The sequence below is a fragment of the Sturnira hondurensis genome, unplaced genomic scaffold, assembly GCF_014824575.4.
Source record: "Sturnira hondurensis isolate 20B ecotype Veracruz unplaced genomic scaffold, ASM1482457v3 Scaffold0025484, whole genome shotgun sequence".
NCBI lineage: Eukaryota > Metazoa > Chordata > Mammalia > Chiroptera > Phyllostomidae > Sturnira > Sturnira hondurensis.
In genome coordinates this window covers 541,398-566,449 of record NW_028098115.1, presented here as the reverse complement: position 1 = coordinate 566,449, position 25,052 = coordinate 541,398, and the positions used below count along the sequence as shown (strand labels likewise).

At 50.3% G+C, this 25,052-nt stretch overlaps 3 protein-coding genes across 10 annotated transcripts; 1 reads left to right on the top strand and 2 right to left on the bottom strand.

Moving 5' to 3' along the window:
• The first annotated feature begins 3,081 nt into the window (after window positions 1-3,081).
• NDRG2 (NDRG family member 2) lies at window positions 3,082-11,372 on the top strand. Of its 6 annotated transcripts, none has more exons than XM_037039862.1 (17): window positions 3,146-3,164; window positions 4,746-4,812; window positions 5,552-5,632; window positions 5,943-5,984; window positions 6,392-6,497; window positions 6,742-6,862; window positions 7,059-7,121; window positions 8,023-8,083; window positions 8,306-8,392; window positions 8,591-8,647; window positions 8,823-8,926; window positions 9,397-9,441; window positions 9,713-9,764; window positions 10,010-10,057; window positions 10,320-10,355; window positions 10,500-10,551; window positions 10,785-11,372. In XM_037039862.1, exons 3-17 carry the CDS (start codon window positions 5,558-5,560, stop codon window positions 10,949-10,951), a joined length of 1,116 nt encoding a protein of 371 aa, XP_036895757.1. In that variant the 5' UTR covers window positions 3,146-3,164; window positions 4,746-4,812; window positions 5,552-5,557; the 3' UTR covers window positions 10,952-11,372. The 6 variants fall into 6 exon arrangements, with proteins under 6 accessions (XP_036895758.1, XP_036895757.1, XP_036895756.1 ...); XM_037039860.1 differs by lacking the exon at window positions 3,146-3,164 and adding an exon at window positions 3,739-3,812; XM_037039859.1 differs by lacking the exons at window positions 3,146-3,164; window positions 4,746-4,812 and adding exons at window positions 3,746-3,812; window positions 4,142-4,281.
• Window positions 11,373-15,296: 3,924 nt separating this feature from the next.
• SLC39A2 (solute carrier family 39 member 2) lies at window positions 15,297-17,598 on the bottom strand. Of its 3 annotated transcripts, none has more exons than XM_037039866.1 (4): window positions 17,297-17,598; window positions 16,970-17,100; window positions 16,689-16,736; window positions 15,297-16,251 (listed from the first exon to the last, which is right to left on the bottom strand). In XM_037039866.1, the coding sequence occupies exons 1-4, from the start codon at window positions 17,409-17,411 to the stop codon at window positions 15,619-15,621; spliced, it is 927 nt and encodes a 308-aa protein (XP_036895761.1). In that variant the 5' UTR covers window positions 17,412-17,598; the 3' UTR covers window positions 15,297-15,618. The 3 variants fall into 3 exon arrangements, with proteins under 3 accessions (XP_036895761.1, XP_036895762.1, XP_036895763.1); XM_037039867.1 differs by having other exon boundaries at window positions 16,161-16,251; window positions 16,618-16,736; window positions 17,297-17,596; XM_037039868.1 differs by having other exon boundaries at window positions 16,162-16,251; window positions 16,689-16,731; window positions 17,297-17,594.
• Window positions 17,599-18,643: 1,045 nt separating this feature from the next.
• On the bottom strand, window positions 18,644-24,837 carry METTL17 (methyltransferase like 17). Its single transcript, XM_037039857.1, has 14 exons — window positions 24,727-24,837; window positions 24,422-24,575; window positions 24,199-24,333; window positions 23,007-23,088; window positions 22,673-22,754; window positions 22,280-22,353; window positions 21,795-21,889; window positions 21,078-21,148; window positions 20,780-20,887; window positions 20,440-20,508; window positions 19,726-19,776; window positions 19,371-19,463; window positions 18,972-19,156; window positions 18,644-18,897 (listed from the first exon to the last, which is right to left on the bottom strand). Exons 1-14 carry the CDS (start codon window positions 24,805-24,807, stop codon window positions 18,792-18,794), a joined length of 1,386 nt encoding a protein of 461 aa, XP_036895752.1. The 5' UTR covers window positions 24,808-24,837; the 3' UTR covers window positions 18,644-18,791.
• Window positions 24,838-25,052: the final 215 nt, after the last annotated feature.

Genomic DNA, 25,052 nt, shown 5'->3' with positions numbered 1-25,052 from the left:
CTTTAACTCCTTGGTTGTCGGGCTTTCCATATGGTTTGATTTTCTATCAGTTCTGGTTGTTTTTTGTTTTTAAATTTGTTGTTGTCCTTCTTTTGGATGTGTGAGGGGCACAGTGTGTCTACCTATGCCTCCATCTTGGACACAAGTCTACTGTCATACTTCTTGAAGTCCTTGTCATCTCATATCTAGTTGAGTACCCTGGCTTCTTTTTTATTTATTTTAAAATTGATTTTAGAGAGAGGAAGGGAGAGGGGGAGAAAGAGGGAGAAGGCGGGGGAGAGAGAGAGAAACACCAATTTGCTTTTCTACTTATTTATTTATTCATTAGTTGACTCTTGTATGTTCTCTGACCAGGGATAGAACCTGAAACATTGATGTATCAGGAGGGCACTCTCACCGACTGAGCTACACAGTCATACTTTGGCTTCTAAGTGATACCTTTCCTAGATTGAGTGCCTTCCCCCCACCTACCTCATAATCCATCACTATTATCCAACCTCCATCAGATTTTCACAGGACTATTTTTTATCCATTACTCCTGCTCAAGAACATTCTATGGAGCTTCAGTGACAAACTTTTTTGCCTGTCATTCAAGGACATTCACTCTCATCCCCAATCCACCCTTCCAAAAGTCACCCACCTCTCATCAGCATTATTCTTCATTTGGCCTGATCACTATATGCTTGAGGGGGCGCTATCTCATAGTGGAAAGAGCATATCTTTGGAGAGTGGAATGAACCTGGGTGAGGATGTAAGTCTTAGATATATCATTTACTAGCTGGTTGGCCTTAGGCAAATCACTAGACATCTCTGAGCTTCAGTTTCCTCTTCTGTACAATAAGGACAGCAATACATACCCTACGGTATAGGGGGATAATATATGGGAAGTTTCTTGCAAAAGGTAGCCATTATTCCATTCTTCAAAATAATGTGTGAATTTCTGTCCTCAAACTCTCTCCAATGCTCCCTCCTTCTCCATTGAATGCCCCTCTCTCCTACCAAATACTTTATGGTCACACTCCTCACAGGGTGCTTAACCCTAGGAACAAAACCCTTTTCCTCCTCGGTATTGTACAAAGACAGTATTTCCTAACCTGCTGACCTACAATCTCCCGGGGTGAGGATTTCTGAATTATTGCAAAGGCCCCCAGAATCTGTATGTACACAGATTTATTGTCAACTGGATAAATAATATGCTTTACACATGTAGGTATTGCTATATGCATAGATGTTGTGAGGATCAGAATACCGTACACACTTGAAAGTATTGCTGAATTCATGGTTTGCCTCCATCAGGGGATACTACACCTATCATGTGGGAATGGGAATCTCTGACCTCCCACTGGAGAAGGGTGGGAAACTACTGCCACAGGTCTTATTGTTTAAACAGTTAATCTTATATTAAAAAAAAACTTTTTCTATTTTTATACCTCCTCTTAACTATTCCATCATAGGCTTCTAGAGAGGGTATGACTAGATGTCACACTTTGAATGACATCTACACAGTGACTGCACAAAGCAGGTACTTAAAACTGTCACTTGGTTGATGTTCAGTTTGAAGCTGTTCTGGCCCAAGAGAAGGAAGTTAGGGCAGTTATCCTCTTTGGGCCACTTACACCAAGGATGGGCTGGGACCTGCCCCGACAGAGAGGAACCCAATATTAAGGCACAAGCAGAGTCATTTTTGTCTGCAGCAGGCTGAGACCCCTAGGCCTAGGAAGTAAACGGGCTCCCAGTGGAAATTTCCCACCTCCTGCCCCACCCTCTGCACCCCTGCTAGGCCCCTTATCAAGTTCCCCCTGAGTCATCCTGACCCAGAGACGAATTTAGATGCTGGAATCTCCAGGTCTTTCCCTCCCCCACTCCAAGTAAGACTACTTTAGACACATAAAAGAAGGCAGCAAGCACAAATTCTCACTCAGACTTTCTCCCCCAGCCCTAGGAGGGCTGGTGAGATCTCTGTCCTGTCCTATGCATCTTTGTGTATGATCCTAATTCCAGCAGGTTTTCCTAGTCCAGGAGAGTGTTAAGCTGGCATCCAGAGGGGACAGGGGACTAGGCGGGGAGCCAGAGTGCCCAGCTTGTGTGCCAGTTTCTGGGGACATAGTTCTGAAGTGAGTGGAGGAAGGGAATAGAGGAAAACTTGGGTGCTCCACCTAGTGAGTGTAGGGGGATCCTTTCGATTTTGAGTAGTTGAAAGCTGGGTTTTATTCTGATGAGTTCTCCTCCTCTGGGTCACCTCCGCCCTCTAGGCCCCTCTTTTTTTTCCAATAAACCCTGCCAAGTTGGGATGAAAGGGGCATTGATGGTCCTTGGGTGGGAGGGGTGTTGTGGGTGGTGAGGGGAGTTGTTGGGGGTAGTTCCCAGGCAAGAGGGGGTAGGGCAATTTGGGGGTCTTGGGGCAGCAGTCTATGCTGGTGTTGCAGTTGGCAGCTTCAGTTCCATTGGTTATTGTTCCCAACTGGCCTGATGCCCAGCCCCCGAAATGGCAACTCAGGAACCAGGCTGAAGGAAAGGATGGGGTGGGGACCCTGGGAGGAGGGGAGCTAACAGGGGAGCAGGTGGGAAGAAATTCAATCAGGTTTCCTTTTTCCTAAGACAACTATGAATTTCCTTAGCCACATAACTATTTCATGACGGGTGGCTTTCCTTGTAGGAGGCCAGGGAGGGTGTATCTAAGTGTGGGGAGGCCTGGGCGAGTGAGGAGTCTAGAACAGCAAACCCACCCAAGCGCTGAGAAAGAAGCAGCGGTCCCTTGAGAAACCGTCGCCTGGGCATTGCGATTCAGCCAGGCCAAGCTGGTCTCACCCTTCTTCTCTGCACCGGACTAGGAGGGGTTAGCACCAAAAACACAGGGTCTTTTGGGTCCCAGTCCGGAACACTGCGTCCTCCCCAAGCCCCCACTCCACCCGCGCAGAGTTAACTCCGCCTCCGTGCTTGTTTACCCAAGAGTCAGAGCCCCTGGGGGTCCCTGGCTCCTCCTCCACCCCCCCTTAGGGCCTTGACCTGGGAGTCCCCGTTGGGCCATCCTCTTCCCCCACCCTCCTGCGATCTCCCTCTATTTATAGTGGTCCCCCGCATTCCCCACCCCCCCTCCCAGTCTTGTTTTCCAACTTCTCAGGGAGCTGCCGGACAGCAGGGATCGGACGCAGCAGAGAGAGGAGGTACCAGGACCCTGGGTGCCCCAGAGCTGGAACCTCAGCGCCCTCGACGTCCCCTCCCTCAGTCGGTGCTGGCACACCTGCCCCTCCCCACGGGCGAAACCCCCTCCTCTTCAGCGGTGGTCCCGCCCACCTCCTCCTCCCTGAAGCGGGCTCTTTTTGGGGGTGGGCGGAGTCGAAATCGTGGGGTGTCAGCACCCTGGGTTCATCTCCCCTACCCGCCCCCACCACGGAGTCTAAGGGTGAAAGGCAGCCAGAGTGCGCTAGGCAAATCCAGGTCACGGGTGAGGGCGGTGTTGAAGGCGGGCGTGGGGATCCCCTGCAGGATAAGGGATCCCCGCACCCCCCCCAACCACCCTCACCCGTGGGGGGCTACTGTAGGGAGCGCGAACGGAGCACGGAAGCACCCACAGTTTGCTTTCCTTAGACTTCCCCTTTGGCCCCCTGAACTGCCTGCCCTTCCCCAGCAGCAAACAGTTTGGGGCGGGGTAAGGGGGGGCGTGTTTACTGGGGGTCTGGGGCGGATCTGCGGGGAGTTGTCCGCTGTGGGCGGGCTGGGGCGGGCCGGGGGCGGGTCTGTGGGGAGCTTGAGCCCAAGCGGGCTGCAGAGTCAAAGGCAAGTGAAGGTGGAAGCGGCTGCGGCGGCAGCAGGTAGGGGGAGGGGTAGGCGAGGGGCCGGAGGGCCAGGCTGGGGCCTGCGGGGTTGGTGGGGGGCTAGAGCTCTCCCTCGCACCAACCGATTGCATTGGGAAGGGGTCCTCAAGAGGGCGGGTGCTGGGCTGCTGTGCACAAAGGCGGAGGGCTCGGGAGCAGCAGGGCGTGTTTGGGACGTGCGCGAGGCTGTGTCCAGGATCCAGGGCGTTCTGTGCCCGCCTCGAGAGGGTATCGTTTCCCACGAGTTCGGGCAGCGTAGGGACTCGGAGGGACAGGTCCCGGGTGCTGGGCCCGGTCAGTCCCATCCTTCTTATTCATCCTTCCAGCTGGCGCTCGGCCCTTTTGGGTTGTCCGTCGGGGGAGGCTGGGAGGAAATTGTGGGACCACCCTCCTCGCCTTTTTCCACTCATGGGACCCACACCGAGGCTGGATGGAGGAGAGAAGCGAAGGCACGAGGCTTTTTAAGGTTATTTTTTTTAATGGCGGAAGGAAACAGTCACGCTCTGCTACCCTCATATCACTCGAGAGCTGTCAAAAATCTTGGGGATCCCCTAGTCCCCACTTCTAGTTTGCAAATAGGAAATTGAAGCCAGTAGTACAGATTGGGCCAAGGTCATACCAGTAGCGGCAGAGTCGGGACTAGACATCGGAGGTTCTGAGCCATGCAGCACTCTTTCCTCCACATCAGCACTTCCCTGTCTCCTCCCCCTAGCCTGGACTGATACCTGCTCTCTGTTTGCCCCGCCGGCCCATCCAGCCTGTATTGATTTAGGTTGAAAACTAGAGAAGACATGTTCACTGGACTCAGGGGTGCAAGTTGGGGAGGGTTGGTGACCCAGGTAATCTAGGTCTTGGCTGAGGTTATAGGTCCCTTAAAGACCAGGGTCTGCCTCTCTCCCATGTCATTCACCTCATTGTCTGTTTTCTCAGACCCCGGAGCCAAGAGCACTGAGAACCCTGACCCCTAACCCCACTGCATCCAGCCAATAGGAGCCCAGTAAGTGACCCCACCCCCCCAGGCTGCAGGCTCTTTACTGTGCGGGTCTGCAGGAGTGCTTTGCTCCACACTGGCCTCACTAATATTGAATGTATGCTAATTTATATACAGTAGGGAGGGAGGGAGACCCTTGGGAGCAGGGGAGACATTGGGTCAGTTGGATACAGATGTCCCTTGCCCCCCTTTTCTTGTTTCCCCCCTCCCCCTCTTGGCCATGTTACTCAGGTAATTTTTAGCCCCTTTCCTTTTTAGCTGCTGACATTGGGGCTTTAGTTGAAGGTCAGTCAGTTGTGAACTCTTTCTACCTGTCCCTTAGTGTCTTTGGAGTACCCAGTCACTAAGCCACTAGTTTTACCCACAACCTAACTGGGAGTGTGGGTGGTCCCTAAATATAGCCTGGGAAACCTGAGCTGCCCGGCTGCCTCACCCTGGTATTTCCATCCAGGAGAGGGGAGTTGGGTATGGAGGTGTGGGTGTCGAGGGGGGCAATGGGGATGGCCAGTGAAGAGAAGTGCTGTCCTGGTTCCTTTTATTCAACCTTCCCCCCACTGGCGTGGACATGGAGCTGGGGCAGGAAAGGCTGTCTGTGTCCTAGTCATCTTAAGCTCCAGGGGCGCCCTGCACCCAGCGGCCCCCTGCCCCCTGCATTACCCTGTCCTGAGAGAGGAAGAGGGTATTGGAGAAGATGTGGGGGTGTGGAGGCAACCTCCCCAGTCATGCTGTTTCCTCACCCTGCCAGGCCACCATGGCGGAGCTGCAGGAGGTGCAGATCACAGAGGAGAAGCCGCTGTTGCCAGGGCAGACACCCGAGGTGGCCAAGGTTATTAGAGACCCTCTGACTCCCGGCCCAAATTCCAGACATCCAAGCATCCCCCTTGTGTCCCGCCTTTCCAAAGTCCTAGTCTCTTTCTAATCCACACTCCTACTTCCTCTGTTTCTCCCCACATACCCCAGTTGGGAGTCCAGGCCTTTGTCATGTCACTATACTAATCTTAATCTTTTCCATGTCTCTTTTTGTCATCTCTCTCCGTCTTTCATCTCTTAAATCTACCTCTCTTTATCTGTGTCTGACTCTCCACTCTGTGTGGCTGTGTGTTTCTGTGTGGGTCTGTCTGTGTGTCTCTCTCCAGGAGGCTGAGTTAGCTGCCCGAATCCTCCTGGACCGGGGACAGGTAACAGCTTGGGGAAGCGAGGGGGTGGGAGGTGAGAAGGGGCTCTTCTCCACCCCCCCACCCCCACCCAGGGTAAGAGAGGACCTTCTGCCTGACTCTCCTCTCTGCTCCTTTTCCTTCTACTCCAGTCTTCGCCTATCCCCATCTCTGCCTTTTCCTTCCCTTCTTCTCCCTTCTCAGGTTTCCTTGGTGCTCTCCAAACTTTCATTATTCTTTTCGCCCCCCAACATCATCTCTACTATCAAATTTACCTAAATTAAATTTTTTCTGATTGTATTTGTAATACTTGTTCCCTTCTCCTCTATCGGCCCCTCCCCCGTTTAACTCCCGGCCTTTGTGGAAGTTCTTCTCCTGCCTCTTTTCCTCTCAGCCTAACTTCTACCTGATGATGACCTGTTTTCCCGCAGACTCACTCTGTGGAGACACCTTATGGCTCTGTCACTTTCACTGTCTATGGCACCCCCAAACCCAAACGCCCAGCGATACTCACCTACCATGATGTAGGACTCAACTGTAAGGACCTTCACTTCTCTTTTCACTTCTTTCTGGGAAGAGTCGGGGTGGAGGGTGGGAGTCCCTGTGGCATGTAAAACCACAGTGTAAAGGGGAAGGGTCCTCATGGGCAGGAAGGGAGTCATGTAGTATGTCAAGAAGTTCTCTCCTGTTCTGACTCTGGTATGAAAGGGGGTGGGTTTTCCTTTGGGGGACACTCTTCTCTGTCTGATTTTATTGTTTGGGTAATGGGAATTCTCTTTAGATAAATCTTGCTTCCAGCCGCTGTTTCGATTCGGGGATATGCAGGAAATCATTCAGAACTTCGTGCGAGTTCATGTGGATGCCCCTGGGATGGAAGAGGGGGCTCCTGTGTTCCCTCTGGGGTGAGAATTAGCTCCCTCCCTCATCATCAGATTGTGAGGCATACAGCAAGTGTCGGGGAGATTGGACCAGCGGAGGAGGAAAGGGAGGACAGTGGTGATTCTAGGAAAGGAAGAGTGGGACACCCTGAGGTGGGGGCTGTGGGGGCCATTGGGGTGGGCAGGTCGGTGTTTTCCTTAACATTCCTCTCTTCCCCAGATATCAGTACCCGTCTCTGGACCAGCTTGCGGACATGATCCCTTGCATCCTGCAGTACTTAAAGTGAGAAGCCTGGGGATCCCTCTAAACCAGACGTCTCTTTTGAGTACAAGGGCCATGAGAACTCCTATGTCCACATGGTTCCTGGATCAGTTTCAGTTTGTGGTCTAGATACACCCTTTCTTCTTCCTGTTTCCAACCTGATTATTGAGGGGAAGGGGTGAGTTTGGAAAACTGACTTGAGTCAGTTGAGTAGCCCTAATGGATGGAGGAAAGAAAAAGGAAGGGGCTGTGTGAGGCCCTGCCTCAGGCTGAGGAGGGATCAGAAAGCTAGATAGGAAGAGGAGGGGGTGACATAACCCCTGTGGAACCAGATAGACCTGTCTCTGTTGCTCCTACTCCCCCTCCTCTGTATACACACCTGGGAACTGGGAGCTCTGTGTATAAGGAAGAGTTGGAGGAGGAAGAAGCCAGGCAAGGCCTCCTTGGTATGTACTCCTGGGCTATGTCCTTGGCTTGGCTCTTCATGGACACCAAGGCCCCCAACAGCTCTGGTCCACATCTTTGTCTCTCTTTAACCCCACTCTTACTGTTGTTCAGTGGAGACGTTTTTTTCTTTTTTTAACATCTTGCTTCAAATTTCCTTTTCCTCAGTTCCTGTAGAGGAAGTAGGAATTAAAAGAGAACAAGTTGAACGAGCTTCTGAAAGTTGAGAATGGAGAAAGAGCTGCCTAAGAAAATAGTGTCTGGCTGGTTGGTGGATGGGTATTTCTTTTCAAGATACTAGCTCTTCAAGAGGTTGCTGGGGAAAGACTTCAGGGACCTGCACTGACTACCAGTGTCAGTTTTTAGCTCCTTGGCAGGTCCCTTCTGTCTTTTGTGTCCATGGCCTTAGGAAGGAGGGTAAGGAGTTTGGCGAAGCGAAGTTTTGGACACCAAGTAGACATACATCTTCTTTTCCCAGTTTCTCCACAATAATTGGAATTGGTGTTGGAGCTGGAGCCTACATCTTGTCGCGATATGCTGTAAGAATTAAACTGCCCCCACCAGTGAGGGAAAGGCAGGTCCAAGGCCCATAGCAGGCTGATTAAGAGGGTATTGTTGGCTAGTGTGTATTTGGCAGGAGGACAGGGGTCTGAGGGTGGGGGAGGGAGGTCCCATTGGAGCCTAAGAGTGACTAGAACTTAGTGGGGAAAAGATAAGGCCATGCGCTGCCTCTGATTTCCCTTCTTTCTGCTGCCCTTCAGCTTAACCACCAGGACACAGTTGAGGGTCTTGTCCTCATCAACATTGATCCCAATGCCAAGGGTTGGATGGACTGGGCAGCGCACAAGGTTTGAAGGGGTCTGTGAACTGAGATCTAGGGTGGGCACGCCACCCTAGCATGGGTCCAATGAGGCTCTACCAGTATAACTGGTTGGCTTGCGACCTTCAAGGAGGGGGACATAGAACAGGAAAGAAGCTGTGTCACTTTGCCTAGGTCTCTTCATCCCACAATGTTCTGAGCTTTCTCACCTGCTCTTTCCTCATAGCTAACAGGCCTCACCTCTTCCATTTCGGAGATGATACTTGGACATCTCTTCAGCCAGGTAAGTGGTGGTGGAAGATGGAGGAGAAAGAGAGGACCAGCAGGGACTTGAGTGCTTGGGGTAACTTCCTTAGCTGAAGCAGGATCTGGAGAGGGAAGAAAGCTTGCCATTCTGCATCTAGTAACTGTTGGCCTCTCTTCTTACCCCTAACCTTTCTCCCTTTTTTTTCCTTCAGGAAGAGCTGTCTGGAAATTCTGAATTGATACAAAAGTATAGAAATATCATTACACATGCACCCAACCTGGACAACATTGAACTGTACTGGAACAGCTACAACAAGTGAGTGGCAGTGTGTGTGTGTGTGTCCCTGCATGCATATGAAAGTAATTTAGAAGCAGTGATTGGGGATGGGGGAAGCAGCGAGGAGAGGGAAGTCCAGAGAGTACACCATGTACAAGGAGGGCGGGACTTGGTGTGCCACTGGGACAGTGCACCGTGGACCCAGTGGGCAGAACTGTCGGAGCTGTCTGTCCCCCTTTCTCCTGTTGACTTCTCTTGAAATGCTGGATTCCCGGAAGTAAGATGATGCTCTGTCCTTGTGCCTTTCCTCCTCATTTACTGGGGCACAGTAGATGTATAGATTGTGCTTGAGGTCTGTCTACCACCTTCTCCTTTGGTTCCCACTTTTAATTACCAATATTTGACTATAGTTTTGGGGAGAGACAGCTTCCTTATAAGAGAGATACCTTATATTTGGATGGATGGTGTTCCTGTCTAAAATTCCTTCTCCTTTTTTAACCCCTCTCTAGCCGCCGAGACCTGAACTTTGAGCGTGGAGGTGATATCACCCTCAAGTAAGACTCTAAGAGATATAGCTTTGTTTCTTTCCCTGGGTCTTCCCTAGGTGCTTTTATCCTTTAGGAGGAGAGTCTTTTGCCAGGGGATTTTCTCGTTACCTTCCATCCCATCCCATTTAGCAAATTACTGCCCTCTAGGTCTTCCACATTTAAATCCCTTGGTGGGGTTGGTGGGGTTCAGAGTCCAACATTTTCCAGCTGCTTTCTGGGAAGAGGTGGGTGAAGGAGTGCCAGGGGCTTACCACCTCCTTCCTGACACTGCCTCTAGGTGCCCTGTGATGCTGGTGGTAGGAGACCAAGCACCTCATGAAGATGCAGTGGTCAGTAGGGAATTGGGGGCTGGTTGAGAAAGGGTTGGAGTCCTAGGGTGTTGGTTAGAGGGTTCTCTTGCCAGGAGGCAAGCTCTGTTTGGGACATACAGAGCAAGTATGGTACAGATTCCTTCTAAAAAAGAAATGGGTAGGGGTTGATAAGAAAGAAACTGGGGACTGGTTCCTTGGATCCCTTGGGTAAGAGGGGCTACAGGGTGTGTGATGTCACTCATTCAGCCTTCTATTTGCTCCAGGTGGAATGTAATTCAAAACTGGACCCCACCCAGACATCTTTCCTCAAGGTCAGTAACCCTGCTCTATGCCATGCCTGATTCCTGGCCCCCTATCCAGAGCCATAGATCCTGAATCCTAGATTCAGCTTCTAGGCCTCCAGGGTTCTGCGTGGGAGCAAGTGGGTTAGATGAAATAAAACAAACAAACAAATAATTAAAAACCCTAAGGGCCTGGGTGGGGAAGCAGAGGGGAATTACCCTTTTCTACCTCCTGGTGGGCTCACTTTACTCATGTGTGTATCCTTTTTCTGGGGGGCTCTCTTTTGAATAGATGGCCGACTCTGGAGGTCAGCCCCAGCTGACTCAGGTGAGTCCCCCCTGCCATCTGGGGATGGGATATTAATGTCACTGAACTATATACCTTTTGCCATACATTCCATCCCCATCCTGCCACAGGATTGGGCTCCTCGTAACCTCACCTCATTGTCTCCCTCTCATCTTACTTCCCCAGCCAGGCAAGCTGACAGAGGCCTTCAAGTACTTCCTGCAGGGCATGGGCTACAGTGAGTATGGGGGTCAGAGGCAGGGCAGAAAACGAGGGATTGCTTCAAGGATGAGGGATGGCCAGTAAGGGGAGGAACAATTTTAGACTAATTCCTGGACTTACCACCATCTGCCAAATAGAGCTCATGGACCACCCCCCAGCCCCATTTGTAACTCTTGCATCCCACTCAAATTGCCAGCCTCTTTCCCCCACCTCCTCTCTGACTGCCTGCTTATCCTTCTGTCTCCACAGTGGCGTCATCCTGCATGACTCGCCTGTCTCGGTCTCGCACAGCCTCCCTGACCAGTGCAGCATCTATTGATGGCAGCCGGTCCCGCTCTCGAACCCTATCCCAGAGCAGCGAGTCTGGGACTCTCCCTTCGGGGCCCCCGGGGCACACCATGGAGGTCTCCTGTTGAATGGCCCATGTTGCCCTGGTGTGGGACCCAGCCCTCACCTCCCCCAGCACTAACCTGGGAGGTGGATAGGGCATTGGGCCAGAGTGAGCAAGGGAAGATGGGCAGATCATGTGGAAAGATGACCTTGATCTTTGATTGCTACCCTAACCTTGACCTCTTAACTTGTGATTCCCCTCAGCTCCTGGGAGAGCTGTCCTAATATCTCTTAGGGACCCAGAGCCCTAAATGATCCCCTCCCTCATTCTGGTGTTAAGGTAGAAAGGGCATGAATCCCCTCTCCCTAATCTAGGTGTCCATAGATGAGGGATGAGGGTCGTTGTAGTTGTCCATGGGGCCTACCCCAGATTCTCTCTACTTATCCCGTTGCAAGGGTAAGGGACTTGGTGCTGGGTCTCCATTCACCAAAGTGGATATGGCTTCTCATTAACCCTTCAAATTTCTGAAGGATATGGGCCTAAATGAATGTGTCAGGGAGGCTTGCTGGTGGGTTACTAGTCCTCAGGATGTGATAGAAATATCCAGTGTGAATGGAAGTTGGACTGGGAAGTGGTAGGCAGTGAACACATTTGAGGGAAGGTTGGAGCTGGGGCAATAGGAAGGGGCCTGGGGCCATTGGCTGCACTAACTTTGGTAGCTGTCTAGACAGTGTGTGTCTAGAGTGGGAGGGGGAGGGGGCCAAGCTGGGGCAGGGCTGCTTGGGGCTTGGCATGGGGTAGGGAGGGCTACTTGGGGCTCTGACCAAGTGTGTTATGGGTGTGTTATGGGTGGAGGGTGCTCTCTTGTCTCCCACAGCTGCTGCTGTAACAATAAACTAGAGGAATCTGAGCACTGTTCTTATTCTTTGTCTCAGTACGCCTGCATCCTGCCCCTTTCCTACCTTCTCCAGGCCCCGCTCTCAGGCTCTTCTCCAAGTGACATGAACCACGGGAGGGGCTTGTATAGCACAGACATTTCATAAAATGTGACTTCGTAGTCATCGGCCCCTATTCAGTAGAATGGTATTGTCCTTGATATTGATAGTATCTTCGTGTCTTGGGAAAGGCGCTACTTAGAAGACTTCAGTATCAGTTACTGAGAAACACCATAGGGCTTCAGAGATGTCACCAGCATGATCTTAAAGAAGGAAGGACAGAAAGCTGAAGTGTCCAAGGACATCCTGTGACAACCTTTCTGCAGGATCCTCTCAGAGGTCACCTAGATTCCATTTTAGGTTCAATAAATCAGCAGGCCATGCCTCACGGTTTCTAGGGGGCTTGTTGGGTCACCCAGGGGATCCCAGTCTGAAGGCTCCTTCAGGTGAGCCACAGCAACCAGGACCTCCCCTCAGGATTCCTCCTCCCATACCAATCCAAGAACTTGGGAGTTAATTAGACTGTGTTGGGTTCTCTGAGAAGGTTCTCAACAAGTGTCAACAATAATCACGAAGAGAACTTCAGATTTTGTGGCCGTTGCAGGCTGATTCTTGGGATCTTGAGGCATGAGAAGTAAAAAGGAGAAGGCAGTTTGTAGTACTATTGGCCAGAGTACTGTGCTGGAATGTTACACGGTTATTTGCCAGATTATAGAAGCCCACAGGCAGTTATACAGTCTCCGCAGTGAACCTGAGCTGACGACTAATGCAGTCTGATGTCTAGTGCTGATGTCCGGGGGGGGGCACAGAACATACTCTTGGGTCTTGAGCATTTCATCACTCCCGTAGGATCAAGTCTATTTTGAATCCAGCAGGCCAGGTTCAGAAGGGGTGAGGGCTTTGGGTGACCACACACAGGGCAGGTAGCAGGTGCTTAATGTGGCATAATTGGAATCATTGGCCAAGCTTGATTCTAGGTAAAACGGGAAGAAAAGGCAGAGAATCCCAAACAGCATCAGCCTTGACTGCCAGTAGCTGCTGCTGGGCATTATGGAAGAAGGGAAGAAGGGTCTTCTCAGCACATTAAACTGCACAGATAACACTGCTGTGTTAGCAGAATAATCTTGGGAAGAAGGAGCAAAGCTCATCCCTGTGTACCCATGTGGGTGGGTGTGTATGTAGCTGCCATGGGGATGGTGTGAACTGGGTGGTGACCGTGTGTCTGTCCTGTAGGTGTCTCTGTACACAAAGCCCAAGAGTTAGAAAGAGGGAGAGACGCTCTCTGCCGGAGCAAAGGAGAGGGGTGTGCTGTCCTTGACTGACCTCTCTACTTCTTGGTCCCAGACATTCCAGGCGAGTCCATGGGGACGCAGTGCCCCCCTGTGGTTGGCATGGTTCTTCCTAACTTTCCCAGGTTCCCAGTTTCCTTCCTCAGTCTCCCGTGGTTCTTGGTGATTCTACTTCAGGGAGGTAGGGAGGGCCTGACAACCACCACTGTAGGTCCTGTCCATTCTCAAGATCAGAGCTCAGAGGCTCAGAGAAGAGGCGGGGTGACGTCACAGGAGCTGAACCCCAAACTCTTTACTTTTTGTCTCTGCCTCAGCCTTAGGACTCCTGTTTCTCCCTTCCTCTCATTCTCAAGGAATGTGTTTCCCTGACTCCTGGGAGATCAGTGCAAGATGGCTAAGAGAGGGTCGATGGGAAGGAGAATAAAACGGAAGAACACAGTGATGAGAGCCTTGAGGTGTCAGCACGAAAACTGTGGAACTCGTGTCAAAGCGCAGTTCTCTGAAGGCGCCCAAACACTGAGCTGCGGCGGCGGGAGGGACAGACATTAGCCGTCAGAGCACTCGGTGCAGAGCCCCTGCAGGCTGGCGGTGCTCCTCTCCCAGAGGCCACAGCTCTCAGTGGACGGCTCCCTGGGGTTTCTGTAACCAGCCAGCTCCCAGGCCCCTTCTCCCCAGCCCGCTGCCACCGCCACTGTTACTCAGCCCCAGGGTGTTGCACCAGCGTTTGTTGCTCTGCCCCAGCCCTGCCCACATCTGCTATGCACGCCTTGTGCTAAACTTGCCTCAATTATCCAACGTGCATTCTGCTTTCTCCAGAGACTCCAATATACAAGACAGGAGGTACCAGTGAAGCAAAGGTGGGGAAGGTAAAGACAGGAAGGAGAAGAGAATCTATACATCGAGCTTTTCTTAGCATCACAGAAACATGGGTTTGAAGCTCAGTTAGTTATGTGATTAAGTTACTTAACTTTGGAGTGCGTTTCCCTGGACTCACAATGGGCATAACATTTACCTGGCAGGGTTGGGAAGGGGGGACAATGCACGTGGAAATAACAGCAGAGGGCCGGGCACATGGCGGGCGCTCAGTGTGGAAACTCTACTATTATGACAACATCCTAGGCCCTGTTCTGAGTGTGTTACGTGTGAATACACTTAACAGGGAAGGGAAGCAGAACAGGATGGCGCCTCAGGGAAATTATTTCCTGTGTCAGACGTTTTAGTTTAGTTTTGCCTTTAGCTTGGCTTTTCACTGACCCCCAGCTGTGTGAGCTGGGCTGGTGAAGAGGTTAACACATCTTAATTTGTGGGGAGGAGAATGGGATGGACAGAAGACAGAAACAAAATGAGACGAGAGTGAAACTCAGGAGACCTTGCCCATGTTGAGGCCACCTGGGTCGCTACCCTGAGTGAACGCGAAGGGGCCCATGGGTGAGTGGGCCTGGGCTCCCAGGACACACCTTCCCTGTCCGTGTCTCCTCCCAGTCTGAAATGTTCCTCCACCCCACGGTTGGGGGCTGGGCAGCACTCATCCCACTCCTCCTCAATTCCAGATACCGGTTTTTGTGTTTGTGCAGTTTTTAGGAGAAGCAACGCATTGTAGGTTTACTCACCTGAAAGACAAATGGTCCAGGGGGAGGGGCCAGCAGCAGGAAGGGCAGGCCCAAGGAAAGCCACCGCGCGTGGCAGAGCCAGGTAATCGCCCTTGGAATCTCTCTGGCGCCTTTCTGCCTTTCCAAACTCACTGCTTCTTAATCCCGCGACACAAGGCAGATGGAGGGAGACAGAGGCTGTAAGAACAATCATGCACCCAAGGCCACATAGGGCTCAGCATGAAAAACAGAAACCAGATGGAAGGAGGCTCCTTGGAGCAGATCTCAAGAGTTTACTGGACACGTGGGTGGTTGATAATAGGTACTGGGAGCGGAATGGGTGAGGTTAGTGTAGGACAAAAAAATCTAGATAATTTATTTTTACACCTCTTCATCTCTAAATGCCGGGAACTCTGGCTCAGAACCTCAACACCTGTAGGCAAGGTGAGAGCAGGTGGTTGGAATTTCAGCAATGCTGCCGTGTCTGGGGGGCATGGCTGCAAATGACAAAGTGACTGGGGGCCCTGATTCCAGAGGAGGAGACTGCATCCAACCCTCACCCTTCCTACTACACAGGGCAGCTCTTAGGTAACCTGGAGGAATGAAGTATAGCATGGTTGACGGGGGAGGGGAAAGTGGACATTTTATTACACATAGCAGCAAAAATGGAACAAGAGTCAAATTTGGAGCAGTGGTCTTTGTACCAATTCTCCAGAGTATAAACACTCAACCAAAACAAATGTACACATCTTGTTCCGAGTCCTGGATGAGCAGAGGAATCTCATGAAGAAAATTTGGGACCCAGTTCACGGGGATGATGCCTAGTGAACTCTGCTTAGTCTCAGCAACGAAATGTCTGAGGGCCAAAGCCATCTGGGCGGTGTCTGCTGGTGGTAGGGACACCCTTCTAGATGGGTCCGCAGGAAAGTCAGGAACCTCTCAGGCCCACAAAGCAATTAGGGCCATGAAGGCAAAACCAGCAGCTACACAGCCCCACTTGAGCAGAGGGCCCTCAGGACCAGCTAGCTCCCGGGGCAGAATTTCTAGGAAGGTGACATATAAGAAGGTGCCGGCTGCCACACCCTCTAACACAGCCTGGGCTAAGCCTCGGCCCCTGTCAGCATCTCCTCCAGCCACAGCCAGCCCCAGGGCTAGGCCCAAGGGTGACATGAGAGCAAAGGACAGTATGGAGAGCACGGCCCAGCGTGGTCCAGTGCCCCTCTGCACCAGCCGCAGTCCCACCCCAAACACTACGAGCCCCTTGTGAGCCAGGACAGCAAGACAGAGCTCCACGGTGGCTGCTACTGTTGTCTGCAGCCCCACGGCCAGGCCCTCAAACACTGAGTGGAAGGAGAGTGAGAGCAAGAGGACGAGGGCTCGAAAGGGGCCCCGAGAGGGCGAGGGTGCAGGTCCGTGACTGTGGAGTCCGAGGACACGAGCCCCGCCCATCTCCTCCTCCTGCACTTTGGATCCTCCATCGGCTCCAGGACAGCCCTGCAATGCCAGCGACTCCAAAAGAAAGATGAGGAAGAAACCCAGGGAGATGATGAGCTCTCCGTAGGGATAGTCTGTCTGGGAACAGAGAGAGGGGCTGTGGGTCGGGGGAAGGGAGTGCAGGAGGTGGGTGGAGGTGGGATGGGAGACTGGAGAGAATGGAAATGTGGGACTAGAACACTGAAAAGTGGGAGGGGGATGAAGTCCCGAGGAGATATGGCCATGCAATAAGAATACCAGAGGGACCAAGGGACACAGTGTCAGCAGGGCTGAAATACGGGAATGCGATGGGGAACATGTCTAAGGGTCCAGGGAAAGAGGGAGAGAGTGAAGCAAGAGGTTTGTCTGGGGTTCCATAAACCCAAAATGATTGGATTGGCTCCTCCCTTCCCTAGCGTCTGAGGTGAGGAGCAGAGGGATTCCCGGTATTCCTCCCATCCTCACCTCAAAAGGGCCTGGGTATGAGGGGTCTCTGGTTCTCCTCACCCTGCAGGCTGGGGGTGGAAAATACTTACATAAGATGAATTAGCATCAGAGGAATAACCCTCACTCTCTGTCCTGTTCTAGGGAGAGAAAAGCAGAAATTAGATGGAGGACTGAGTGGCCCAGCTTCCTGTCCTTCAGCTCCACTGCTTTCCGTAAAGCTCAGTCTGACCTGGCGTCGTCATTCCACAGAACACAAGAGCTGTCATCTCCCCTACTGGGCCACCTGTGTCCTTGGCTCCATCACTTTCCCCTTTGCCCCTTGGTTCTGCTCGTCATTCTGGCCTCTCAGCCCTGCTACTCAGCTGCTCACCTGCGTCACGAACTTCTGGATCTCCAATTCAATTCCCTCCAGGGCCTCAGCAGTCATGTGCATGAGCCCCGCGCCCAGGAAAACACCTGCGGAAATGCAGCCCAGGAGGCTGAGGACCCGGCGGCGATGACCTAATGAAAAGCAAGAGTGACAATGCAGTTGGCAATGAGTGACTAAATGAGATGGACAAAGGTGACTACAGAGCAACAGGCAGCACCCAACATCCAAGCTTGGGGTGGCAAGAGAATCAGAGCAAGGTGTCAGGATAGGGTGCCAGGGTTGAAGTCAGACTCAGGTTATGGGGCCAAAGACACAGAAGGGCTGTACCTGTGGCTGCCTCAATCTGGAACCATTTGAAGCAGATGGGAATAAGGCCACAGATGAGGGTGAGAGCCAGCAGGGCAAATAGGCAGCCAATTTTTACTCCTATTAGCAGTTCCATCCTTGGGGTACAGGCTACGCAGGGGTCTCAGATGACAAATGGAGTTACAAGCTTTGGAGCAGGAGTGGTGCCTTGGGTGGTCAAAGCCGCGGTGTCCACTCGCCAGGTTTCAGGAAGCTGTTGGGTCCTGTTTGGTATTGCCTCTGCTTGCGTAGCCTTGCATAGCTGACTGGGGCCCTGCCCCGGCTTCCTGCCCGCCCCCTACGTGGAGGCCCCTCCCCTGGCTCACACCAAACTGGAAACTCCAGACTCCCAGCCAGGCACAGCCCTGTGCTGTCTTCTTTTCAGTTCCATGACTAATTCAAGGGTTGTGGACTGTCTTTGTTCATGTCTGAGGCTGGCCTAATTCGAAATGGGACCGACTATGGTAGTTACTTCCCAGCTATTTTGTGTTGGGGATAATCTGGTCCTGCTTCACTCAGCACATGTGATCTAAACCTTCCATACCCTTTCTACCTCACCTGTAGGTCACTATGCTGACACCTGAACCATACTCTTTCAGAGGGGATTTGGGGCCTCCAGCAGTGGGGGGTGGGGTGGGGGGTGGGGTAGGAAGCAGATGGAGCTGAGGAGCGTGCTGCCGCCACTCTGGGAACTAGTTCACGTGGGGCTCCCCTTTCCTGTAACCCCAGAAAAAATAGTTCCAGACATGGATATGTCTAGTGGGGCATTGAGATTTCTAGTTTGACAACAGATTCTGTTACCACTTCTGATTGTGCCTATTTCCTGATGTGTGTTGTGGGAGAGAGACGGAGTTTTAATACAATGGAAGCTGCTCTAGTTCTGAAACAGCAAGACCTAGGGGAAACCAGAAATGAACCAAGCAAACTGAAGGATGCTGCCTGGCCATACAGGGGTGGAGATGGAAGATTCAGCCCTGAAGGGATCAACTCTTGAGGAAAACTCATGAAGTAAACTATGGGGGAGCTGTTGAACCCCAAGAGAGATGAAAGGACAGAGGGAGAAAAACCAGAGGCTAAGCAGCTGCTGGACCCCTATGCAGGTGGCCTGTCTAACAACCTTGAGACCCACTGAGCCAGTTCTCAGAGTGCTGGGGGCATTTTCCACCGTACCCCAGATTACTTCCCCAGGAAGTCCGGGTCTCTGGTAGAAGGAGCAGTGTTCTCACAGGAGAGGGTGAGCTTGAGATTTGTGTGGGAAGGCATTGCAACTCTGAGGACTTGCTTCATTACAGCTATGACGGCTGACCTGTATAAGAATCACAAGATCCATTTCCATTCTTTGAAAACTTTTAATTATTATTAAAACCTCAAACAAATGCAGACATATAGGAGTACCAGCACTTCCATCCTGGATACCAGGTAGCTTTAGCCTTGGCAGGCAGGCATGATACCAGAAAACTCATGGTACAGGTCCTTGTCAACTCTCAGGGGGATCTTTAGCAGCGGACGGAGGAAGCTCAGACGGTGTGGTCACAGGTAAAAGATCGCCCCAGGAGCTGACACGGGCACAGCGATACAAATCCCTGTGAAATAGAGAGGTCAAGGTGGGCTGGAGGTTTCTGCCACCTCCCCCTAATTTTGTTCATAGCCTCTATACCTGCCGTGCCGGCGAGCTGTGATCACAGCATGCTGCATGTGCCCATCTGGGCAGCACAGGTGACAATGCACATGGCGTGGCCGTTTAAGAACAGGCTGAGTGATCCGGGGCCATCGAGTAGCCTCCCTTGGAGACCCCCGGGCAAGGATTACCATTGAGAACTTCTCCTCCTTTGGCTTCTTGTTCTAAGGTAAGAGCAGAGAGACTGTTTGGGGGAGAAAGATATGGGAAAAAAATTTGACCCCATTCCTGCAGCCCTTTTCATATTTTGTGTCATGTGCATTCAGGCCCTATAATCTCTAGGCTATTCAGTGAATTTTCCAACTCTTCCCACTGCTGATTCATTTTTATCCTGCTTTCCCAATTTCCTCCCTGCTGTAATATTCCCAGAATACATACCCAGCTGAAGGAGATGGGATGGTAAGCCTGGGAAAAGCTACAGGCCAGGGGCTTAGAAGCTGTCAGCTGGGGGCAAGCAAGCTCATGGGGACACTGTAAACACACATTTAAAAACATGAGGTAAGACAAAGAACCACAGATGATAAAACTGAAAAACTAAGAATGACAGACAGAGTCAGGAAGGGTTAAGGATAAGGGAGCAAAGGAACAGGGGGCAGAGAGAGTAGGGAATCCTCGAAGAACTCGGATAGGGACACAAAGCAGTGGAGGGTGGCTTGACTCTGCCCTCTCACTTGTCCTGGACACAGCTGAGCTCAAACCTTTGCATGCTGGGAAAGGTAGAAGTAATACTCACTGGGGCAAAGACAAAACCAGGTCGAGGGTCCAGAGGTGACTTCTCCTTTCCCTGAAACCAAAGGAAATAAAAAAAATTTAGTTGGGCCCGAGGGGTTGCTTCTTATAAATTAATCTCTGCACTCAGTCAACATGAGGGTTCCTTTAACATTCAATCCTGGTAATTTTTAACTCTGTTCTTTGAGTTGGGCTGGCTGCTTCTGTGATACCCAAGACAAAGAACTCTTTGCAGCAGAAGGGCAGGAACTTGGCACATAGGATGGCGCTGTCCTTGTCAGCAACTCCACTCTCAAAAAACCCTCTCTAGGACAATTAAATTCAGGATTACACACTGGTTCATACACTCCCAGAGATAAAGTTTTGGGCTCACCCATGTCCTAGGTCAGGGGTCAGCAAACTATTTTTTTTAAGGTCCAGAGAGTAGCCAAAATGTTTTTCTGTCCCAACTACGCAACTCTGTCATTTGTAGTGTGAAAGCAGCCGCACACAACACACCCAAATAAGCCTGGCTCACACTCACACAGGTGGCAGGCCAGTTTGATCCACAGGCCCTAGTCTGCCAACCACCACCCTACATCATAAGGACTTTACATGCCTACTTTCCTGAGAGTCGCCCTTACCTTTGTATGACAGTCTTTTCAGTTTTTAAGGGAGTACCAGTAACTGGTGACAGAGAGGTGGGGGGCGGGAGGGCGAGAAGGAGAAAGAACCTTACGTTAAGGACCAGGTCCCTGGCTTCCATGAGAAGGCAGTGCCCTGCTTGTGTTCCATTCTCCACCAGGACCTGTTCACGAAGGGACAGTGAGCGGAAGCCCCGAATTACATGACAACACAAAGGTCAGTAGCTCTGTACGAGCGCTCACAGATGGAACAGCAGTCCTAGAGGGAAAAGCATCATATATACAATGGGGATGGTGACCCTAAAAGAGGGTGAAGGACTCTATGCAGGAGAAAAAAATGGTAAAAAACGAAGACAAGCTCCCACGTAGAGAAGGAAAAGCATAAACACTGTGAAGCTGCTCTAAAACTTGAAGGGCAAAGGGATTTCCACTTACCAGAAAATCACTTGTCTTGCGCCACAAGGTTTGGACCACCTCAGCGCGGTCAGCCTTGCTGGGCAGTTCACTTAGGGAGAAGGCGGATACCACCACACTGAACTGAACCTGAGGACCAAGACAAGGAACGTGATGGACCTGTCATCACCTGCTTCCAAGAGCACAGTGAAGTTCTAGCTCCCTAAATTTTTTTCTGCTGTCTTTTGTCTTCTAACATTCAATGCTGGGTTGCAAAGCTGAGGCCAGTTTTCCATCTACCTAATTCCGAATTTAGTATACTCTACACATTGCCACTTGCCTTGGGTGATACCGGTAGAAACTGTCTGAAAAAGACACCTGGAATATATGGCTCCCCATATTCTGAACCACCTGTAAAGGAAAGCAGAGGTGTGCCAACTACAAGTGTACAGCAATGATTTTCAACTGGTGTGTCTCCAAAATTGTTAAAACATGCAATACCTAACTCTTTAGTCAGGGGCACTGCCCTCTTTTCCCTTAGAATGTCAAGTAAAAAATGGCAACAGTGAAATAAATAACAGCCATCCAGGGTGAATGAATCAAAATTATATCTATTTTTTGACAGATCGGCAAAATATGTAACATTTTTTTGGTGTGCCGAAGAATTTTAGTAATTATATGTGCCATGGGATGAAAAAGGTCGAAAAAGGTTGAAAATGGCTGGTGTATAGGTATAAACTGAAGTGACATTCTGATAGGAAACATGGCCCTGAGAATAAAGAAAAATGCTAGATGAGAGTGAGATGCCTAGACTAAGAAAATATTAAAGAGGACAGGAAGAATATTGGGTAACCTGTCCTGTTAATCTTACCCAACCCACCCACAGTCCAGCAAGACCTCCATCACCCTCTGCTTGACCATAATAGCGAAGAAACCAGATTCATCTTCAACTTTTAGCTCTCTCCTTTACTCCCGAATAAAACAGACTTTTTAGTATTCCTTTGCTTTCTTAATTCCTTCAATTTTGGAAAAGCCCTTCCTTATACCTTGTCCTCACCTTTCAGTAGTTTCCCTGCCAAATCCAACATGGCAGCTGAACTGTCCACACACATGTATTCACGTAGGCTCTGGCCCCAAATACTATGAGCAGCCCTAAGATAACAAAATAAAACCACCAGTTCTCATGACAAAGAATCATTACTACAAGAGACTCCTCTATCACGAAGCCTACATCTGGGGAAATAGAAATGTTGAAAAACTAACAATACTATTTTCTTATTTAATTTATAACTCCTTAAAAAAAAAGGCAGACTCAAAAAAAACTACTTGTAGGCAAAAAAATTTTTGATGATACATAAAACATGGGTCTCTTTTCACTTGACATTTAAGTTCTGGCCCTAATCCATACAACTTCTTATGTCTTGACTATTCTGAGGGAAGGAACTTTCCTATTCTCCCTCTGGTTCCGATCTCTTGATATTGGAGCAGTGTAAGCATGGTTCTCTAGAGCTACAATGGATGGAGAGAGAGAAAGACACTCACCAGGTGACAGAACCAGTACCTGATCCAAAGTCCATCAAGGTTTGTGGCTGAAACTCTGGAATTTGAGCGTGAATCTGAAGAAATATGTAACACCACACTGTAGGGTAAGTCGACATTTATTTAGGGCTTTGCTAAATATGAATTAGGAGAACAAGATACAGGGAATGAAATGTGACTGCATTTTGAGATGCAATACAAATACTTTAGTAAAAAGAAGCTCCTAAACAGTGATTCTAATCCTTTCCTGGGTCACAATATCTCTACGGAGGATAGAGAAAGCCTTTTAAAGAAATGCACATGAAAATGTCCCAAGACCCCTACCCCAGAAGACTACTCTCTGAATAAGGGAATTGATGGTAAAAAAGGTCAGGTTGGAAGTTGTGGGATTTTCACCTCATGGAATGCCCTGGAGACTGCTGCAAAGCCACCATCCAGTCTTGCTGCCATATATACCAGGCTCAGTCCCTCAGTGTAGCTGCCAGAAAAATCAGAGTCATTTCCACTGGGAAATAACCTCTATCCCATAGCTACCTCTAGATTTTTAGGATGTGAAATCTTTGGAAAGGGCTCTTCCTGGTCAGTACTTTCCCTTCACAACACAGAAGAGTCCTGGGGAGCTTTGCAAACCAGGTTGCTTTTTGAAATATAAAATTGTGCAGTTGTACTTGTTCACCTCCTCTTCAAAAGACAAACTTTTTTCTTCTGCAATTCCTCTAACTTCCCTTACCTCAGTTCTTGCCAATGATAAGTAGTTTTGCGAAGGGCACGCAGCACTGATCCACGAAGCTTCTCCTCTGTCTGAGGTGGGTCTGGGATGAGAACAAGGACTGGAAGTGAGGACCTAGGAAGAACAGGGCTCAAATCCAATATTTGAATACATTGCCTGCCCATTCCTCCCCAATTCTCACTTGGGAAAAGCCTCAAAGCTTAAGAAAGAAGTCAATTCCAGAGAAAAATTTCAGATAAGAGTAACAACAATCATCACTACTACCATCGGAGCATATCAAATAGTATTTTGTCTCTAACAGCAGTTTATTTACTCCATCCATCACATCCCAGGGAATGTAGTAAAGATTTAAAGGATAGGAAAAGGACAATATTTTGTGGATTTCCTCACTTCCTCCAAACTTAATATTGTAACAGTGTCCCTACAGGGAGGAATGGGACTTGTAAATCTTATGACTCGTGATTATGTTCAGTTCAGTACTATTTTATAGGCTAAGCACCTATTATGAGCCAAGTACTGTGGGAAGTACAGGGCATATACTGAGTAAAAGGCAGGTCTGTAAGATGAAGGAGCTTGCAATCATGAAACTAACTTGATGAATTATACTTATTCTTTTATCCCTGTAGGTTTCAGCACTGGACAGGGAGCCATACAGGGACTTTATTTCACTTGAATAAAACCTCGGTCTAAGCCAGTAGAATTGGAGGAAAACAACAAAGATCTAGATTTTGACAAGATACTAAAGCACTCATTTACCTTCACCAAAGACCCAAGAGTAATCTCTGAAATTATCTATCTTCTCTTAGTGGGTCATCATTATGGTCACTCTCCGTGCAGAATATCAAATAAGAAACGGCAGTATCTATTTGAGAGACTAAAATTACTTCTTGCTCTTCATTCCTCACTGACATTCCCATTTGACCTACTCTTTTTTTCAAAAAAGATTTTAGTTATTTGTTTTTAAAGGGGCAGGGAAGGGAAGGAGAGAGGGGAGGGGAAGGGAAGAGAGAGGGAGAGAAACATCAATGTGTGGTTGCCTCTTGCGGACCCCCTGCTGGGAACTGGCCTGCAACCCAGGCTTGTGCCCTGACTGGGAATCTGACCGAGACCCCTTTGTTCGCAGGCCCGTGTTCAATCTACTGGGCTACACCAGTAAGGGCTGACCTACTCTTTAATTATTCTTAAACCCTACCTGGGTTTTCCAGGAATTTTTTCTCCAGATGTGCAGCCCGTCTTTGCAATTCCTCTGGCTCCACGGGTAAGTGCCGGCTCCAGAGATAATTGATCAATGCTTGCACTTGCTTCTCCACATTGGGCATTGAACTCTCTAGGGACCAAAGATGAAAAGCAGCATCAGTTTTATGCACGCACTGTCTCCGCTTCTTCTCGAGCTTCCCTTTCCCATCATTACTCACCGAGCAGCAGTAATTGCGCGGTGTCAGCTAGTGCCTGAGGCAGGCGCACACGCGGTAGCTGCAGGATGCCGGGGTGCTTGCGATGGGGCCTCTTTCCCAGAAAATCGGACTTGTTATCCACCTGAGATACGCCAGGCACAAGGGCGGCACGAGCCTGCAGACCCGGGGAAAAAACGCTGCATGCGGAGCAGAAAAGGCGGCTGCCCGAGCTCGCTCGGCGAGGAGCTGCCTAGAGCGCTCCTGCTCGCGCGGAGCTGTTCCGGAGACCCCGAGTCTCTCCGAGGGCAGGGATAGTAGGCACTCACCCGGGACTGGGGTGCAACTCCAACGCCCCGGCGCCATCTGCCTAATGTCAAAAGATACCCCCGACCTCCCACAGTCGCCATGGCTCCGGAGGCGAACCGGAAACGGAAAGGTAGCATCTGTGACCTTCAGTCTCACGCGCAGCGGAAAACGCCCATTACACAACTTTGACAGGGGAAGGATCAGCCAATGAGGAGAGCGGGTACTTGCTAGTAGCCAATAGACCAGTCTATATGTAAATAACCTTGGAGGATCAGCGTAGGTGGGTGGGACTAGAACGTCAGTTTCAACTTAACCTGGAGGAAGCGGGGTGATCTACTTTGGTACT

Bases quoted from the DNA above. Each gene is read 5' to 3' on its own strand.
- SLC39A2 (XM_037039866.1), bottom strand. From the start codon at position 17,411: ATGGAACTGCTAATAGGAGTAAAAATTGGCTGCCTATTTGCCCTGCTG. The intron at 17,101-17,296 runs GTACAGCCCTTC...GCTTTTCATTAG, and splicing joins CCAGATTGAGGCAGCCACAG to GTCATCGCCGCCGGGTCCTC. The intron at 16,737-16,969 runs GTGAGCAGCTGA...TTCTCTCCCTAG, and splicing joins TCCAGAAGTTCGTGACGCAG to AACAGGACAGAGAGTGAGGG.
- NDRG2 (XM_037039859.1), top strand. From the start codon at position 4,246: ATGGAGGAGAGAAGCGAAGGCACGAGGCTTTTTAAG. The intron at 8,084-8,305 runs GTAAGAATTAAA...GCTGCCCTTCAG, and splicing joins ACATCTTGTCGCGATATGCT to CTTAACCACCAGGACACAGT. The intron at 10,356-10,499 runs GTGAGTCCCCCC...TTACTTCCCCAG, and splicing joins GTCAGCCCCAGCTGACTCAG to CCAGGCAAGCTGACAGAGGC.
- METTL17 (XM_037039857.1), bottom strand. From the start codon at position 24,807: ATGGCGACTGTGGGAGGTCGGGGGTATCTTTTGACATTAGGCAGATGG. The intron at 22,354-22,672 runs GTGAAAATCCCA...ATATTTCTTCAG, and splicing joins TCTCCAGGGCATTCCATGAG to ATTCACGCTCAAATTCCAGA. The intron at 20,509-20,779 runs GTAAGTGGAAAT...CTTCGTGAACAG, and splicing joins GCAAGACAAGTGATTTTCTG to GTCCTGGTGGAGAATGGAAC.